The 19,667-nt window shown below is 48.4% G+C and overlaps 1 protein-coding gene across 1 annotated transcript in view; it reads left to right on the forward strand.

Moving 5' to 3' along the window:
• Positions 1 to 6,040: 6,040 nt before the first annotated feature.
• Positions 6,041 to 19,667, forward strand: part of Plxna2 (plexin A2) — a 195,293-nt gene continuing 181,666 nt past the window's right edge. The window contains exons 1-2 of the mRNA XM_042681944.1: positions 6,041 to 7,291; positions 12,515 to 12,697. Coding sequence (XP_042537878.1) covers positions 6,116 to 7,291; positions 12,515 to 12,697 — 1,359 coding nt within the window. The 5' untranslated portion in view covers positions 6,041 to 6,115. The remainder of the gene's footprint in view (positions 7,292 to 12,514; positions 12,698 to 19,667) is intronic.

Genomic DNA, 19,667 nt, shown 5'->3' on the forward strand with positions numbered 1-19,667 from the left:
TAATTGAGGCCTTTCAGCTGTTGGCATTCCCAGAGGCCTTTGCATTCGCCCTCTCACTCACCTTGTGCTCCCCAACATGTCTGGACTTCCTCTGGGGTGGCGTGCGCACGTTCACCTGCTGCAGGAGATGGGGAGGCAGATCCTTCCCCGCTGCCCCACCCACAGAAGTGATCAGAGGCCTCGGGGGTCTCAAGCTGAGACATCTCATCCGGTGTGGATTTGCATTCATAGGAAACTGAGATGAGAAGAAACCTTTAGACATCATCAGGACCAATCAGAAAATTCCGGTGCTCCTTGGCAGTCTGCTCCAGTGGTCTTCTCTAGGCAGGGTGCCCATCTTAATATCTAACTCCAGTCCCTTTTCCTGCAATCTTAACTCTTTGGGGAGAAGAGGCTTTCTGTGCTGGGACTAAATCTGACCTGTTTGTGAAGGGATCTAGAACCAGGTAGGAGGAGAAACAGGATACCAAGAGGACACCTAGCTCCAAAGACACAGTGCGGGCCACATTCCTGAGTTTGGCATTTTCCTGGGAATCCCTCGGCTGAAGGAGGTCAGAGGCGGTCACTCTCCACTACTGGGAAGGGAAGAATTCCCACTGCCTCTCCTTTATCTATGTCTCCTCATCCCTGGCCTCTGAGTCTTTCCCTGAGTACCATCTCTCTGTCCCAGCTCAATGTTACACTCCCTTGTCCCCATCACAGGGCCACTTCATTATGGCCCAGACAGGACAGCCCTGAGACACAGCATATCTCTAGGATCCTTCCACCTACAATGGAAGAAAGCCTAGGTATTTGGTCACAAGGTCTAAGTTCTGGTTTCAGCCTGTCCCAGGCTCTTTTTTTTTCTTCTTTCTTTTTTGTCAGTTATGGGGCTTGAACTCTGGGCCTGGCTGCTGTCCCTCAGCTCTTCAGCTCAAGGCCAGCACTCTACCACTTGAGCCATAGCGCCACTTCTGGTTTTCTGGTGGTTTACTGGAGATAAGAGTCTCACGGACTTTCCTGCCCGGGCTGGCTTTGAACCGTGATCCTCAGATCTCAGCCTCCTGAGTAGCTAGGATTATAGGTGTGAGCCACCAGCGCCTGGCTCCAGACTCATTTTGAGTTACCATAGACAATGTATTTCCTTTCTATAGGCTTTGGATTTTTCATTTACCAAAAAAAATGTATTAGAATGACCTCAGCACTCATTCTGCTCTCAAGGACCACCTGATGAAAAGAGATCACTGGGGAGAAGAAGATAGACTCCCCTCTGTCACAGGGTAAAGGGGAGTGGCAGTCACTGTCATGCTTGCCCTTAGCCTTTCCACCTCTGTGCATCTCAAGATGCTTACTGTGTGCACCACCTAGTAGGCGTACAAAGAGGCACCTTATTGCTTTACCAGTGCCATGGTGGAGCCGAAGGTGGTGGTGATGATGATGAGAATGTAGCAACGGAGAGAGTGGTTATAGTGAGCAATGGGTAGGTCCAATGGTATGCGATCTACTAGCATGACCTTTGACCCAGTTGGGCAAAGTCATATCTTGCTCTCACTTCTCCTCCTACCAGCCAGCTTTTGCAATAAGAGATCTAATGCCAACACAGAAGCCTGTGTGCCTTGATCTCCCCACAAAGAGCAACCAGAAGAGGACAGCCAGGAGAGAACCCTCTTCTGAGCTGAACTGGGAATGCCTGGTTGCCATTTGCTCCCTGTATTGCTACTGACACCTGTAGCAGCTGATCAGGAAGGTATCTGATGCCTTCACTGGCTGGCTACAAGCCTGCCTCCTGGATCTTGATCAGGAAGGTATTCTCAGGCCCCTAAATGAAATATTTAGTGGCATCTGCTTCCCAAAGAGGCCAGCATGGTCTCTCTTTGGCATCCGGGGCACTCTGAGGAAGATGTCTGCAGATAGGCAAGAGTCCAGGTACAACATGCCTCATTGGAGAGCAGAGAGGAAGGAGAGGGACACTGAGAGGAAAACAGAGGCGTAGCTGGTGTTGAGCATGAGAATGCATGCAACAAGTGACCTCACAAAACTAGATAGAAAGAACAATGTGACTGAAAGAACAGAACATAATTACTCAAAGAAAACTTGCAATTTTGACACTAGCAGAAAATGAGGGCTAATAGAAAAAATTAAATAATCACTATCATAAACATATGTTCGCTGACTTCCCTCAAACTGAAGATGGAGAATTCCATGGATTGGAGGGCGGTGAGGAGCTGGAAATATCCGCAAACAAATTGCTCATAATGAAGGCTAATGTATCTTGAACACTTGAAACAGGCACTGTTGTAAGTGCTTTCTAGCATTGATGTCATTATGGTAATCCTAAGAGCAGATCCCAATCCTGAGCTCAATTGAGGTGGAGAGATGGCATCCCAGAATGCTAAGTAACTTGAGCAAGTACACACAGATGTGTCTCCATTGGAAGCCAAGCATCTAAGTTCAGCATTCATGCATTTAACCGTGACCACACTGCCACTCCTCAGAGGCACAAAGGTGTGTGTCATTCCCTTCTCTCCTTGCCTCCTGGGCCCTTCTTTGGAAGAGCTTCTTGAATGCATCCGTCTTGGCAGACGGAAGCTCTCAACTTGTCCTTGCAGTTGCTGTCCTTATGAAAACCCCATTCCCAACGTAGGGAAATCTATAGATCGAGCTCCTGCTCATCCCTTGCTGTCAGGAGATGGTGCTTCCTCTTGACTCCAGGGTTCAGTGACAGCTGCTCAAGGGTGGGCGGTCCCTAGGCCTGGAAGGATGAATTCCCTGGCTGGTTACCAGGAGCGGACTGTCCCAGAACAATACTACTAAATGGGGTGAGAGGAAAACAGGCCAGCTGTGGTGATCTGTTGAGAATTCCTGGCCGAATCAGCCTCATAGGTAAAAGGACCACAACTGTTGTTGCATCCCAGACTCTAGGAACTCTAGGAGCCAGGCCTCGGGGAGTCATTTCTGGAAGGGGAAATGATACAGATTGGCCAGTTCAGATATCTTCTATTTTAAAACCAAGAAATAGACTCAGGAACAAGCTAGGCCAGTCCAAAGCCAAAACACAATTCGTGAGTGATACAGTATGACCCAGGATTACTGAGTCTTCCTCCTTCTTCCTGCCATAGAGGGCTCCAAGCCTTCTAGTCCTCAGGGAGCTAATTTTCCCATCCTCAACCCAGATCTCAAGGATCCCTTCATCTCCACTAGCCTTCCTCCAGTCTAGGCAGAGGCAATGCTGGAACTTGTACAATAGTATGACAGAGAACATTAGCGTGGGTCTATTCCCTTTCTTCTGTCTCTAGCTTCCTAGATTAAGCAGTCACTAAGTCAAGGGGGGCATCAATCAAAGGTCCACTCATAGCACTCATCCCACAAAAGGAAGAATAGAATGCAAGCAAAAGAAGAAATTCGGCTTCTTCAAGATTTCTCAAGTGCTATCTCCTAGAGAGGCTTCAGTGATAAAGTAACAACGCATATACGTGAAGCACTCGGTGTGTGCCAACAACCAGGCTGTTTTCCTTACACGAGCACATTTGTTCTCATGAGCCAGGTACCCTAATTATCCCCATTCTACAGAAAGGCAGGTGAGACCTGACGTGCCCAAGGTCCCAAACTCACTCCCAACTTCTGCTTAACAACAAAAGTCATTTGGGAGGTGAGATGGACAATCTTAACCTCACACCGAATCCTTTCATGTAAACCTCTATCCATCATGTAAAGGTATGTGGTGTTCGTTGTGGGAAAAGAGGCGCATATACAGCCCACTAGTTTAATGTGAGCATGGCTCACAGAGCATTTTCTCCAATACAAAAGCCTCCAGCACCATGTGGTGACAATTAGCCTTCTCCTCACTACTCCTCCTGGGACCTGCCACTCTTACCTGTAGTCCAAGGAGCTTCCCTAACCCAGAGAGAGGGGCATGCCAGGCATGGCCTCTTGCAATTCCCTGCACAGCTGGAGAATTTGAGGATTCTGTTATTTCCTTTCCACGGCTCCTCTTGAGGAATTCACGTCCTGCTACCGGCCTCAGGACATGGCTAAAAATAACCTCTGGTTTTCAAACCGAAAGCTGGATCTGTTGGGAGCCATTGCCGGTGTGTGTGTTGTGTGCGTGGGGCCGGAAGGGCTGTGTCAGAGCGGCTGAGGTCAGCCACAGCCGCATGCTGTTGCTGCCTTCCTCTTTCCAAGGAAGCCCAGGGCCTCATGAGTCACCCCAGAACACCCCACTGGAGCCTGGTTGGAGGAAGCCAGTCAGGTGGGACCAACTTTGGCACCATAGTGGCTGCCAGCCCTAGGATGCAAAGCTGAAGAGCAGGAAGAGGAATGTCTAAAAGTATAAGGGGAGGGGGGGAGTTGGAGGAGATTTTCAGAGTGGAGACTGTTCTTATTATAACAGGGTCCAGCCAGACTGGGGGGGGGGGTGCTGAAGGGGCTAGACAGGCCTCCCCGAATCCACTTAGGAGCAAATTCTCCATGTCTTGCTGGACTGTTTCCATTCTTGATAACTCATGTGCCCAGGGTTGTGTCTGGACTTGTCTGTGAAGGTTGCCTGGAAATGTGTCCAGCTGGAGGGAAGAGCTCTCTTCTGGAAGACTCACTGCCTCCTCCTCCTCCTCCCGGTATTACTGCCACACTGGAAGTCAGGGGCAGCACAGCTGGGGTGGAGACAGATGCTTTCTCTGGCCTCCCATCCCTTGCCCAGGCTCTCTGTGGAGGCTCCTCCGGAGCCTTACCCTGCTCTCCAAGCAGTTTTGGGTGGAATGCAGACAGAAGTAAAGTACTCAGGGGATGAAGATGGGGCTGGAAGCCTGGCCACTCAGGCCTGGGGCTGATTTCACACATGTTTGACCAGTCCCAGACCCCAGGGGTAGCTGGATGACACCGATCCTTCAGTGTCTCCACTCCCTTCCCAAACTGCTGCAGCTCCCAACAAATTCCCTACCGGAGCTCCTCCTGCAGGTGGTGGGAGCTGGACTCAGCCAGCCTGGCTTCCTAGCAGGGACCTGCTTCCTGTCATCCTGCCTGAAGATAAGCAAGGACGGAAGCTGCTCCCTCAGGACCTTCTGTTAAGGAGGTTGTCCATCTCCTGAGGGGCTTTTCAGGACCCCAAATGACACATGTGAGAATCCTAATCTCTTTTTTTTTGGTCGGTCATTTGGTGTGAACTCAGGGCCTAGGCACCGTCTTTGAGCTCTTTTGCACAAGGCGAGTGCTCTACCACTTCGAGCCACAGCATCACTTCCAGTTTTCTGGTGGTTCATGGGAGATAAGAGTCTCCTGGACTTTCATGCCCAGGCTGGCTTTGATCTGCAATCCTCATAGCTCAGCCTGCTGAGGAAGTAGGATTACAGACATGAGGGTGGAATCCTAGTCTTATTACATACAGTTATTTCCCTCTTCCAACAAGTCTTAGCACTAGTGATTAGAGATGCTTCTTTCTGAAGAAGCAGCCCAGGAGCAGGGGCAGGGGTAGAGTGGGGGGTTCATCATTCAGGGTGACCAGCTATTCACCCCTCTCGGGATGACGGAGAATGAGATAGTGAAGAAAACTCAGTGGCACGTGGCAATGGGACTCTGAAAAAAGGGAGTTGTGTTTATGACATCAGGAAGGGGGTGGGAAGGGGAGAAGGAGGTGCTTCCTAACCAGCTTTTAGAAACCATGAGAACCTTCCACTCACCTGGACTCTGACACGATGAGTGGATGGGGAAGACGGTTTCGATCCTGACACTGGCGTTCTCGGGCTGGGTGAAACTTGAACAGCCTTTTAACCTCTCTGAAAGAGAAAAGATGATGTCTCAAGAGGACAAAAATAGAGATGCTCTGGTGCAGTTGATATTTTCTTTTTAGAGTATTATACCGCATAAAAGGCTGCAGACCAAAAATAGATAATAGGATTCCCTGAACATCCCAAAGCAGGAGAAAGTATGTTAAAAATAGAAAAACCCAAAGTGTACATGGAAGTCACAGAGCTAGCCAAGACTGGGCGGTGGGGGGCCCTGGGTCAAGGAATACCATTCACTCTGGCGGCTTACTTCCTGTCTGACCATTGGGCCTTGTGTTTTACAGAACCATGTGAGGGCTGAACCAGGAAGGTGGAGTAGAACAGGGAGGAACTGTCTCCTCAGCATCGCCCCCTTCAGGATGGAACAGCGGAGGCCCTGGCCCTGGGCTGACAGCTGGTCTGTGGTTCTACTTTCCCTGGTCTGGGTACTGCTGACTCCAGCTGCTGGCATGCCACAGTTCAGTACTTTCCATTCTGAGAACCGTGACTGGACCTTCAACCACTTGACTGTCCACCGAGGGACAGGGGCTGTGTATGTGGGCGCCATCAACCGAGTCTACAAGCTGACGGGCAACCTGACCATCCAGGTGGCTCACAAGACAGGGCCGGAAGAGGACAACAAATCGTGCTACCCACCTCTCATCGTGCAGCCCTGCAGCGAGGTGCTCACCCTGACCAACAACGTCAACAAGCTTCTCATCATTGATTACTCTGAGAACCGCCTGCTGGCTTGCGGCAGCCTCTACCAGGGGGTCTGCAAGCTGCTGCGGCTGGACGACCTCTTCATCCTGGTGGAGCCATCCCATAAAAAGGAGCATTACCTGTCCAGCGTCAACAAGACGGGCACCATGTATGGCGTGATCGTGCGCTCTGAGGGCGAGGATGGCAAGCTCTTCATTGGCACCGCGGTGGATGGCAAGCAGGATTACTTCCCCACCCTGTCCAGCCGGAAGCTGCCCCGGGACCCCGAGTCCTCGGCCATGCTTGACTACGAGCTCCACAGTGATTTTGTCTCTTCCCTGATCAAGATCCCCTCCGACACCCTGGCCTTAGTCTCCCACTTTGACATCTTCTACATCTATGGCTTTGCCAGTGGGGGCTTTGTCTATTTCCTCACTGTCCAACCCGAGACCCCTGAGGGCGTGGCCATCAACTCGGCCGGAGACCTCTTCTACACCTCACGCATCGTGCGTCTCTGCAAGGATGACCCTAAGTTTCACTCCTATGTGTCCCTGCCCTTTGGATGTACCCGCGCTGGGGTGGAATACCGCCTGCTACAGGCCGCTTACCTGGCCAAGCCTGGGGTAGGCCTAGCCCAGGCCTTCAATATTAGCAGCCAGGATGACGTGCTCTTTGCCATCTTCTCCAAAGGGCAGAAGCAGTACCACCATCCTCCCGACGACTCTGCGCTCTGTGCCTTCCCCATCCGGGCCGTCAACCTGCAGATCAAGGAACGCCTGCAGTCCTGCTACCAGGGGGAGGGAAATCTGGAACTCAACTGGCTGCTGGGGAAGGATGTCCAGTGCACTAAGGCGGTAAGGAGATGCTCCCCTCACCTGGAAACCTATCTGTAAGGGACTCTGGCCTTCCTGTTTGTGCCCTTCTGTACACCTCACTTCCAGGCCACCAAGGGCAAGAATGAGAGAGATTGTCATGCTCAGGTTATCAAGCAAACCCTATACAGGATGTCACCTCTACTTGAGACATGCTTGGGACATGGTCTTTTGGTTCATCAAATCATCCTAAATATATGCCGTGTGTTAGTGGATGCTGTTGCAGGTGTTTGGTGAGCCATACAGCCATGTTTCCTGCCTTCATGGAGCTTACCCTACTTAGGCAAAGCAAGACAAGTGAACATTTGAAACACACAGGTGGTCAAATGGTGATCATTGCGGTAGAGGAAAATAAATAGATGAGTGAATCAGCTCACTGAGAGAGCAGTATCAAAACAAAGACTGAGCAAGGGAAGCAAGGGTACCATGCAGGTATTTGGGGGTGGGGGGAGAGCATTCTAAAAAGGAAATGGTAAGTGTGAAGAATTCTGGGCATGGCTGGAGTGTGTGAGGAACATCAAGGCCAGTGTAGCCTGATCACAGTATATGAGAAAGAGAATAGAAGATGAGACCTGAAACTGGTAAATGGCCCAGATCACATACATACAGGCTAGAAGCCTCTGTGGTGCCAAGTGAAGAGATGCAAAGATTGTGAACATATGAGTCAGAGGAGAAGAACGGCAGACAAGTTTGACTGATGGCTTGAAATAGAATAAAATAGAATAGAGTCTTGACAAGCGTTGAGGAGGGGAAGGCTGTCCTTAGGACTTAAACCTGAGGACAGCAGAGATAAGAAAATCAGTGAAGCATGTGTCCTCAAGCTCATAGCACTCTGAACCAACCATCCTTCTATCTCCCCTTCCCTTTATCAGTCTTTCCTTCTTCCCTCTCTCCTTCTACCCACCCAGCCCTCCATCCATCTCTCTTCCTTCCCTCCTTTCTCTCTCTCCCTCTACCTATCCATCATCTATCCATCTTACCTATCCCTTCATTATCTCTACTTCTGTCCACCCCTCCATTATCTATCCATCTTACTCATCCTTGCATCTATTTAACAACGAAGCATTGAAGGTTAAGTGAGTGTCTGGCACTCTACAAGGCACTGGGGATATAAAATAAAATCCATGATCGCTGGGTGCCAGTGGCTCATGACTGTACTCCTAGCTACTCAGGAGACTGAGATCTGAGGATTGTGGTTGGAAGCCAACCCAGGCAGGAAAGTCCATGAGATTCTCATCTCCAATTAACCACCAGAACCCGTGCTCACCCTCCCCCCTCCAGCCAAAAAAATAAAAAACAATGTCAACAATGGAGCTGTGGCTTAAGTGGTAGAGCTCTAGCCTTGAGCACAAAAGCTCAGGAACTGCACCTGGCCTCAGCACTGGCAGATACATGTATGCGTGCGTGTGTGTGCACACATACACACACACACACACACACACATTCACCTCATGAGATGATCCGTTGAGAAAATAGATGGAGAGATTCACACCATGCCTGGCATGTTAGTTAACTGTTAGGGAATGTGACAAGTACTAAAATTAGGTTTCTGTGCAAAGAGCTGTGGGCTCTGGACCAGCAGCCTGAGAAAAGGATCTGAGACCAAGGCCCATCTGACTGTCTTCTGAATATTCCAGAACTCATGTCAAGTCTTGAGAAGGAAGTGAGTGCCCAAGCTATGCTTCTGCTCTCACTGTGGCTAAGGCAATAGGCTTTGAAGTCCAACCCGTTAAGTGCTTTATAGCCTGTGTGACTTCAGTCAAATCCCATACCTGGTCAGAGCCACAATATTTTTTTCCTTTAACATAGAAGTACTAGTACCCTGTGTTCATGGTTATTGTGAAGCTCAAAGAGAAAACTTACATGAAATGCTTAACACAATAGCTAACAGAAGTATTTGATCAAGGAGATGCTAGGATTATTCATAGTCACCATAATAAAGAGACGGCTATTTGCTTAGTTGTCTTACAAAATGAGGAAACCACCTTAGAGAATCTCCAAGTTTCTTCTCAGCACTGAAATATTGTGATCAATGACCCTAACCCAGCTTGAGAGGAGCGAAGCGGAAATGTAAGGGTTAACCCTTTGCAGCTCCATTCAGGTTCCCATAGCCCAGAGTGGGAGGCCTTGTCAGGAGGAAACTTCTGATTCCTGCTTGTTTCTGAGCCAGAGGAAAGAGGAAGATGACACCCTGTGCTATTTCAGTGGCAGTGCAGAGGGACAAGCCCAGGCTAATAACCAAAGGACAGCAAAGGCACTGGGAAAGAAATGACAGCCAGGGGAAGGGAACTTCAGAGAGAACAGCCCCGCCAGGGGCACACACCCGGCAGAAGCCTTGCTAGCAGGGGCTACATGTAGTACAGGTGCATATAGAGCACAAAGGATCACAGACCTGGGGACCCAGAGATATTTTAAGGCACTTTAAGGAAGTGAAGGATCGGAGAGAGATGCTATGGTCACAAAGTCTGACTTTAATACGATCACTAGACTAATAGGGAAATGATAGATCAAGGATTCAAGCTTTGCTCCCAGGAAAGGGAGAGGAAGGAGATAATCATTCATTGCCTAGCAGCTATGTACTGGAGACTGTGCAGGGCAATTTCAGTATTACTTACTTGATCTTCACAATGATCCTGAAAAGCCATTGCTAATTATCACACTCATTTTTCAGGTGGAAAAACCCAGGCTCACAAAAACTAAGTTAAACTGCTTAAATGCATACAGCTATGAAGGTAAAGCAGGGATCCGAATTCAGTTCAGCCCCCATGACTTCAGAGTTCATGCGAGCTCTTTCTATGTAGCTTCTCCGTGCCTAAGGAAAGCCCATCAAGCCCTCAGCATTCGAGCTAAGGAAAGACACAGCGGGTATTTGGGAATAGCTGACCGTTTATTCAGACAGAAACTGTGGAGAGAAAGCCACTCTCAGGAACTTGGGATCCGAACAAACAATCTACTTCACAGTTCTGGAGATTCTAGAGTCAGAAAGAATGCTGAGAAAATCTACAATTACCAGCAAGCTGTTGCTTCTGTCACCATTTCTCCAGAGCTGGCGTGGGTTACAACTGTACCCAGATTCTGTGATATGTTCGAGCCCCTAGAGAGAGTAGTTAAAAAAATAAATCTAAGGTCACAAAATCAAGGGCTTAGCCCTAAAAAGAAGCTCGACAATACCTAGTTCAGCCTTTTATTTTACAGATGAGAAAATGTAGACCCCTAGAGGGTGTGTACGTACCAGGGCAGTTCATGTCTACAGTGAAAGCAGGAGGAAAAGAGGTAGAAAATATCAAAAATGAGTAGTGGCTGATTATTCTGTCCTGCTTCACTAGGGTGCTAGAAGTATTCCTATCTGTTGATATGCTTGTAAATAATTGACTTCAGGCAGGCAGGGTACATAGAAGAAAAAAAAGCCCCAGTTTATAGCATTTGCCAGTTTCTATGGTGTAAATACATCTGCCACAGCTGATTTCAAGCAAAATGCCATGTCATTGAATTCAGAGATGTACAAAACAATCTCTCCTGAGTGGGCACTGGAGTGTCATAGTTTTGTTCTTTCGGTTCTGCTGTGTGGGGCCCATATGACCCAAAGTAGTTCGCATTCTTAGCCTAAAACTTGGTTCTTTTCTAAAGATCACAGTACACCTGTGCAGAATCATCATTCCTACCAGCAGAAAGAGCAAGCATAGTCCACAAAACACCCAGGAATCGCAAGAAATAAGTCTATTCCCTTTGGAATTGAGAAGAGAATAGCCCGTAGCTTAAAAAAAAGCATGTGCTGTAGCTTATAGACCAATTATTCCAAGGAATTGGACCTATCGAGGAGTGAAGCTTGTTCTTCCCTAATGAAGATGAGCAGGGGCTAGGTGTGGCCTTGATGTTTTATAGAAAACACAGTGGCCAAATCCTTTCCTCCTCTAGGATCCAGCTACCCCAGAACTTGGGGCTCTTTTTGGCCCATAGTTTGTAGTTGTATATTCTACAACCAACTGAGGTAGCTCAGAATACCAGTCAAGGTCCAGTCTTGTACCAGGAATGGTGTCAAGAATGTAAGCCCTAAACACTTCTGTAACCTCTGTCTTCTAAGAGCATGCAATATCTTTCCCTTCCTCCCTCTCTCCATCCATCCTTTATCCATCCCTCCATCCTTAATTTCCTTCTTTCTTAGGGGCCATTTATTAAGCATCTCCATTTAATAGCTCTAAAAGAGAATGCTTCTGGCCTGAGTGGACACATCCAGTTAGGAGTAGACTAGCAGATAGGAGTCCAGGTCTTTTACTTGCGCTTCAGAAGTTTTTGGTTTGGTTATTGTGGGTTTTTTCACATGCTCAAAGTAATCTCCTTTGAAAAGTGAACAAGTCCTTCCCAACAGATTCTCTCTACATAGGCATACCATCACTCCATTCCTTCCAAAAGAATGGTAGTAGACTTTTCTTTCAATTATATGTACGCAACTTCATTGAAGACTAATAACATACAAGAGTAGGAGTACGTATGCAGCTTATTTATATGCAGTTTTATGTACCCCTTCATACTTCTAACCAGAAAACAACAAGGAAAGCTTTATTCTAAATGATGGAACTAAGACTTAAGTTTTTCTAAGGCAAGAAAGCAGTGACCCATTATTCCTATTATGGAACTTCCAATGTTCTCCCAGAAGAATAGATAATAGAAATAGTTGAGTGACTTAGCATTCCTGTGCCCTCCAGGAAGACCCTGAAGCCCCTCTTCTCCTCACCCCAAAAAATCAACTTAGTCAAGGAACAAATAAGAAACTCTCACCAAGCTGGTAGAAACCTAGCCATGTTGTCACTCAGCTGAACATTTACTGAAGGGACTGTGTCTAAAACAGAAAGACCTCACAGAGTGTATGGCTCCACAGGGGCATTAAAATAAGCAGAAAGTGAGCTCAGCAACCAGCTTAACAAATTGAGCTTGGTTCTCCTGGCAGAAAGGTGAACACAGGTGACTCCAGGTGAATGGAAGATTACCACTCTTTTTTTTTTTTTTTAAATCTAGTTCCATAGAAGCCAGGATGTGGTTTATGGGTCAGCTGGTGAGGTGCTTGGGTTCTATTAGACTACCCTGTGTTTGTGCCTGTCCCAAGCCTGGTGACCTCAGGTTGACAGTGGTGGGCGGGGATAATTAATTTGAAGTTGATGCCACCATGCCTTCCCTGCCAATCATTCTGATCCCTTTCCCTCCTACCAGCCGGTGCCCATTGATGATAACTTCTGTGGCTTGGACATCAACCAGCCTCTTGGAGGCTCAACCCCCGTGGAGGGGCTGACACTGTACACTACCAGCAAAGACAGAATGACCTCAGTGGCCTCCTATGTTTACAATGGCTACAGCGTGGTTTTTGTGGGGACTAAGAGCGGCAAGCTGAAAAAGGTAAGTCTGTGAACCTGGCTACGGGTAATTCCTAGAAAGTAGCTGCTGGTGGAGATTTAACCACAGGCCTATCTTCACTGTCTTGAGGGGAGGGAGTAGAATGGGGAGGTAGGCAGGGGTCTTTTTTTGTGCATGTGTGTGACTCATCTTCTAGCTGTTTTCTCCAGCCATCAGGGTGTCTAGGAAACGCAAACGCATTTTAATGTTATGAATTTTCAAGAAATTAGGATGTTATCCCCCAAATCCATTTAAAAAATTATTATTATCTATCTGATGAATCATCCACATTGTAAATTCCTCTGACTAGGATCAGTAGAGTTGATTGCAATGGTAAAGTCTTTGTTGAATTGAAAAAAAAAAAAACTGATTGGAGCAGAGATGGATCTTGATGCTAAGAGCCTAGAACAAATGTTGGATACTGTCTGGCAGTTATGTGACACTTAGGTGACAAGCCACACACCTCTCTTTTCTCACAACCCCAGACTCAGCCCTCCCTACCATCTCACCCAAACCTGAGCTTCTAGAAGGAAGTAGATATCTTCTCCCATGCCTTTCCCTGGGCACCTCTGCCAGCTGGAGGGAACAGGCTGTCTGGGGTTGGCAGCAAGGGAACCCTCTGGCACAGCAGGCTGAAGCCAACAGCTTGTACCTACTTGTCTTGTGCTTAGGGTGTGGAGAGAGAGCTCGCAGTCTGGTTCATTATGTGGGATTATAGCAGCTGCATTCTTTCCGGTCCCAGATAATCCCCTTTTCCCAAGCTTACCCTCCTGCCACCTCAACACCAGTCGGGCAGCTGTGGATCCAGGCTTGGGCAGACCTCCCTGTCTCTCACCCCTTGATGTTGACATCACCCCTAGAGCTCTTTCCTCCTAATCCATTTAGAGCCTTAGAAGGGATGTGGTTTGGGAATGTGGAAGGAGGCGAGCTGGGAGGCAGAACACTTCCATGTTCTTCTTGCACTGACTTCACTGCAGAGGAGGTGAGATCCGGGCCTGGGTTGCTGATAAAGTGCTGAACCTTCCAGACCTCTCTGCTTCTCGTGATACCAAAAGCTCTTCAGCCATTTTTTTTCTCACTCTTGGGAAAGGTCCCTGCTTGCTTCTGTCCTGTCCTTTCCCTTGTCTCTGGGACTGGGGACTCTACCTTGGCCCCTCTGCACATGGGAAAGAGAATACGTGTGGTCCTTCCACACTTGCTTTCCCAAAACGGGGAGAGGAAAGAGGTTGGTTTGAGGATGGTCCACTAAGGGTGAAAAAGTAGCATGTTCTACTGAAAGCCTGATGCTGGCCACTCCGTTGCACAGCCAGGCTCATCTCATCCACTTGGGCAAACGGTACCTGGCACAGGTACAGAGACATTGGGTCCAGGGGTCTGGTGGGGTTAAAAATCCAGCATATCCAGTCTTTATCAGGCAATGGACCCTGTGATTCAGACACTTGATTAGTGGGTAGGTTCCTGCCAGAGACTGTCTACATCACAGCAGCAACCACAGCCCACCCCCCCCCACCCCGACTCTTTTCTTTCTCCTTCCATCATTGGCCTAGGCTATCTCCTTTATTTTCTGGAAAGTTCTATTAAAAGATTACCATCCTCTATGCTCATCTGTTCTTTTTCCTCTTCCTTAATCCCTTCACCAAGTGTTCATTCATAAAATAGGCCTCCAAATTGTTCTGATAATTACAACCAGTCTCGCCCAATATACTTCTTTTTCAGCAGGGTAAGTGGGCTCAGAGAAGAGATCTGAGGCAAGTTGCTTCCTGTTCTGGCTCCCGACTTGGGTCCCTTTTTACCTAAAGAAGCAGTGATAGAAGGGGCTGGGAAGGTGGCTCAGTGGTAAAGTGCTTGCCTCGCATGCATGAGGCCCTGGGTTTGATTCCTCAGCACCACATAAACAGAAAAAGCCGGAAGTGGTGCTGTGGCTCAAGTGGTAGAGCGCTAGCCTTGAGCTGAAGAGCTGAGGGACAGTGCCCAGGCCCAGAGTTCAGGCCCCACAACCAACCCAAAAAAAAGAAAAAAAGAAGCAGAGCTGGAGCCCGGGGATTGAGATTGAGGCTGATCTCCGTTCAGGTCTAGGCTTGCTACAGAGCTATATAGAGTTCATCCAGGGGTTAGTGCCTCCATTCTATCCAGCCCAACAACTGAATTAAGAGATCAGTGTTTTCTGAATGGACGGACCAATGATTGAGTGAAGGAAGAATGATCTAGCCAGACGTCAAAGGGACCCTTATGCCGACTTCTTGCATCTCTATTCTCTGTGTCTCACATGGCACATGGGGTGCTGCTTGGCACCTTTCCAAGCCACAGACCCAAGCTGGCCAAGTTGTCTCAGCCCTGTAGGAACCCAGGTGGACAAGTCATCGTGAAAGCAAGTCAACGGGTTCAAGGGGCAAGTCGGGGGAGGAGGGGCGTGGCTGCGCATAGCTTGTTCCAACCTGCAAGATGTCTGCTCTTTCTCACTGTGTTGGGTTCCCCCCACCACCACTTTTGGCTGTTTTTATGAGCTTATAGGGCAATTCACCTTTCCTTTCCACCCACACTCCTCTGAGGCACCTAAAATTCACACTCAGACTCCCCACCCCCACCCCTCCCGGCTTCCCGGCTTACCCAGCCACTTGCCCCCACCCTCGACAGAGAAACAACCCATGAGGAATTTATGGAATGTCCCCAGGAAACCCCTACTATGGGCTAAGCCCCATGGTTCTTTCAACACAGGAAGAAAAATTTAAAAAAAAAAAAGCTAAGAGTTTAGAGTAAGGGAGGGAAGCTGGGTGCGTCAGAGCTACTCATTTCTTCCCTGCCTGGCCCAGCGTCTGTTAGATTGTTGGGACCTTATCCGCAGTGGCCCCAGAGGGACAGCATGTCCCTGTCTGGGGAAGTGGAGCAGAAATAGAGGCTCTCTAGAAGTGGCATGACCATGAGGTGTTCTGAGGTTCTGTGTCACATACTTGCTCATTCACAGGAAATACAAAGGCCAGGCCACTGCCCTCTGAGCCACAGGCAGGTGGGAAGAACTCATGGTCAAATAAGGGTAAGACTTCAATGCCAAGACTCATAGCTCTTGCATTGGACTAAGCTCTGTGTTGTAGGTGGTAAGATAGGCAGAAAAGTGCCATTGGATGGAATAACTCGAGGAAATGGGATCAATCTCCAAGGCTTTCTTGAGGAGGAAGAACACCAGAGTCTGCTTAGAGAGGATGACACCGATCAGATGAGTTGAGAATAAGAGAGAAGAGGAATCTAGATCTTCACTACTACTACTACTACTACTACAACACATGTACACACCCACATACCTGTGGGTACTAAGTCTTGAACTCAGAGCCTGGATGTTGTACTTTAGCTTTTTTTCTACTCAAAGCTGGCACTCTACCACTTGAACTACATCTCCACTTCTGGCTTTTTGATGGATCATTGGAGCTAAGAGTAGGGACTTTCCTGTCTGGTCTGACTTCATACTGTGATCCTCAGATCTCAGCCTGCTGAACAGCTAGGATAATAGGCATGAGCCACCTGTTCCCAGCAGGATCCTGCATCTGGTATGTGATCATGAGACAGTAGAAACACCACAATGCCAGGGAAATCTAGAGTATGCAGAGGAATCTGGAAGACTTGGGACAGTTGGAAATGAGGTAGAATCATATGGCTCTAAACTCTGAGAGGGTTGAGCGGACCCTGGGATTTGAGATGACCCTAAAGTGATCTGAATGCCATAGCCTCAGGAAAACGAATGAGTTATCAGGCTAATAGATGAGCAGTTTTCCAGGTCTCGAGCCTCTGTGACTCTACCTTGTAATAGAGGCCACTTTTTAAGAATATTGAGCAAACCCAAGTGCACAGTGAGCCGGGGTGGTGAGGGTGTGGCACGTGCCAAGTGGAGCATATTTTAAAAGGATGTTAACCGAAGGAAAGTAGAACATAAGATAGCTTCCTTCCGAGAATGTAATTTACTAAGCACTTGCGTGTCAGGTGCTCCTTTAGAGAGCTTTGTACCTATTGACTCATTTAATCTTGATGTAGCTCTTATCAAGTTAAGTGCCCTTGTCACCTCCATTTTACCGATGAGGAAATAGAGGCAAAGGAAGGGAAAGAAATTCGTCCTCAGACACAGAGCAAGTGAATGAAAGCTCCTGGCCTTGTCTGTACGTTTAGCCTTTAAGGCTGTGGAAGATACACTAGACATTCATTGTGACCCCATAGGTCAGAAGGAGCAGGGCTAACGACTAGAAATGACCACAAAGTAGTTTTCCTCTTCATGTAAGGAAAAAAGTTTAATAGAAACTTTGGCTAAATTGGCTAATAGGCCAAATTATCCATGGATGGAAAGAATCGGCTCGAGAGAGCATGAGCCCCTTAGTCATGGAAATACCCATTCAGGCATGCTGCAGAGAGCCTCCTGCACCAAACCACAATATCCCTTCCGGATGCCACTAGCTGTCTCCTCGGTGGAGGTGGGTAGCAAGGAGGACAGGCAGTGGCAGAGAAGAGGCACCAAGAGAGAAAACCCAGGGCACCCTAACTGTGAGCCTTGAAGTAGAGGCAGAGTCGAGCCTACACTCAGCCTGGCAGAAGACCCCTGAGAGTCAAAGGAGCGATCTTGGGTACAGACAGGGCAGGACAAATACAAAGATGATGGGTGCCAGTGGCAAGATGTAGGGGAGAGAAACGCCGTGTTCTGGGGTCTGGTCACTGTTGACCACTAGTAATGACATCCCACCTGGTTACAAACAGAGCAGGCAATGGGGGACCAGGGCTGAGACACATGCTGCAGCTATGCGTAAGCAGGTGGGAGAAAGAATCATGATCAGAGCTAGAAACTCAGTTCAAATAAGTTTCCAGGTTCCAGGGAGGAGTCAAGGCATCAATTCCAGCATAAGTCATGGGTGTGGCAGGGAAGGGGTTGTGCTGAATATGAAGAAAACATAAATGAAGATGAGTGGAAGGCTTCAGGTTTGCTTTCCTCCTATCATGGGCAAGCTGCTGAAGCTCCTGCCTCTACTTTCATTTCACATCCTTGCAGAGCTACTCAAAAAAGCTGGAAATAGTGCTCTGCTTTGGTTTCCCATCCCCTTGATCACAGGGGCCTTAATCAGTAATGGGAGTGGCTGGTTCTCTGCTCCCTACCCCCTCAGAAAGCTTCAAACACTGAGAATAGTGCGTTCCTCACGCCCCACAGCATTTGATACAAAAGCAACCACCATGACATCCATCCCTCTGGCGATTCACAGATCCTTTGGAGTGGGGACCTTCTTTTTCGTGTTTCTCTCATCTCCTTCCCTAGATCTAACACTTCTCACCTATTAGGGGCTCATGAAACTGATCACAAATGCCTTACACTTGTTTGCACGGATTGGAATGGAGTCAGGTGCCAAGAGTGACTCTTGTTCTGATGGGGCTGTTTGGAAAGAATGACGTGTCGGGCAGGTCAGTTGGGATGGCCTAGAGTGAAGGAGACAGAGAATATCTGGTAGGTTACCAGAAAGGGGAACGAGAGGCATGGTGCACTCTGAAACACCTGCTTGGAGGAAGAAAGGGATAGAATTTACATGACTGCCCAGAGACTCCTTAAATCTCTGCATGTACAGCTCTCTGCCTCAGCTAGCTCACACACAGATGGACCTGTAGCACACAGGCAGGAATGGAAGTCCAGGAAATCAGCTTCCATACCAGACCTCAATGTATAGGATTCCTGGAAACATTTTTGCAGATTTACATAGACTTTCCAAATTGTGGGGAGGGGTCTGGACTCTTTTTAGTATCTATTTCCTTCTTTCCCATTAGCTGGTGGTGGGTACTACTAAAATGCCTATGAAACGTGTGGGGGTGGGTGGGGGTGGGTGGGGGTGGGTGGGTGGGTGTATGCACACGCTGATACTGGGGCTGAACTCAGGGCCTGGATGCAGTTCCTTAGCTTCTTCACTCAAAGGCTGGTGCTCTAACACTTGAACCAGAGCTCCACTTCAAGCATTTTGCTGGTTGATTGGAGATGAGATCTCACAGACTTCGCGACCCCAGGAAAAGTGGTGTGAGTCACCAGTGCCCTGCTTCTGTAAAATTCTCCTCAGAGCAATTCTTTCAGCCTCCCCAGAGGGGCGCACTGATGCAGGGTCTCCAGTGCTCAGCCCACAGGAAGTCTTGATGGGCCCCATCGTATTATTCTCTTTGTAATGCAATGATTTATTATGCAAAGCCTGAGCTTCTTGCAGTAGCAGGAGTCTTTTTCCAAGCCTGCATATTAGAGTTCACAAGACACTGTTTTCCGTGGCCCTTTCTGTATTTCTCGAATACTTCACCTAAGTCCAGAGACTACCCAAGCTTGCACATTCACTTCAACCCTCCATTGGGGATGTTGGCTTTGGCCTATAGGCTTTTATCCTAAACAACCAGAAGTTCCTAACCTGTTACTTGGCTCCCCTCATTGGGTGGAGCTGCCTTGGCTGACAGAAGGCGGAGTTGGATGAAAAATCTGAGAACCAGGCCTTCCGCCCTGTGCCGGTCCGCCAAACAATGGCTACTCCTTGCTCAAAGTGGAAATGATTCATTCGTTTCTCAGTGTGAACCCTTGAATGAATAAACAGTCTGGATGTGGGGTCTAATTCTAGGAGACCCAGGGAGCTGTCCCCAGATGTTGATTCTCTGATCTGATAACCCTGGCTCTCCAGGCATCTCAGTGATGGTAGGGCTGGGGATAGTGGGGAGAAGATGCTCTCTCTCCTTCCTCCAAGCCTACATCATCTCAGAGGTGGGACAGTGGCTGGGCGAGCTCACCACCACATCCCTGGTAATGAGTTTGGCTCCCTGCCCAGGTTCCCGCCGCCAAACTCGCTGTTTGTTTTGTTGTTTTATAGGCCTCTTGGGTCCCCAGAACTGGTCTTTGGAAAGCTGGGAAAGCTGCATTTGGTTGGCACAGGGAAGGAGACATACTTAAAGAAGCTATCCCCCCTCCCAACACACACACACACACACACACACA

This window comes from Dipodomys spectabilis, unplaced genomic scaffold, assembly GCF_019054845.1.
Source record: "Dipodomys spectabilis isolate Male_0828 unplaced genomic scaffold, ASM1905484v1 ptg000069l, whole genome shotgun sequence".
Lineage (NCBI taxonomy): Eukaryota > Metazoa > Chordata > Mammalia > Rodentia > Heteromyidae > Dipodomys > Dipodomys spectabilis.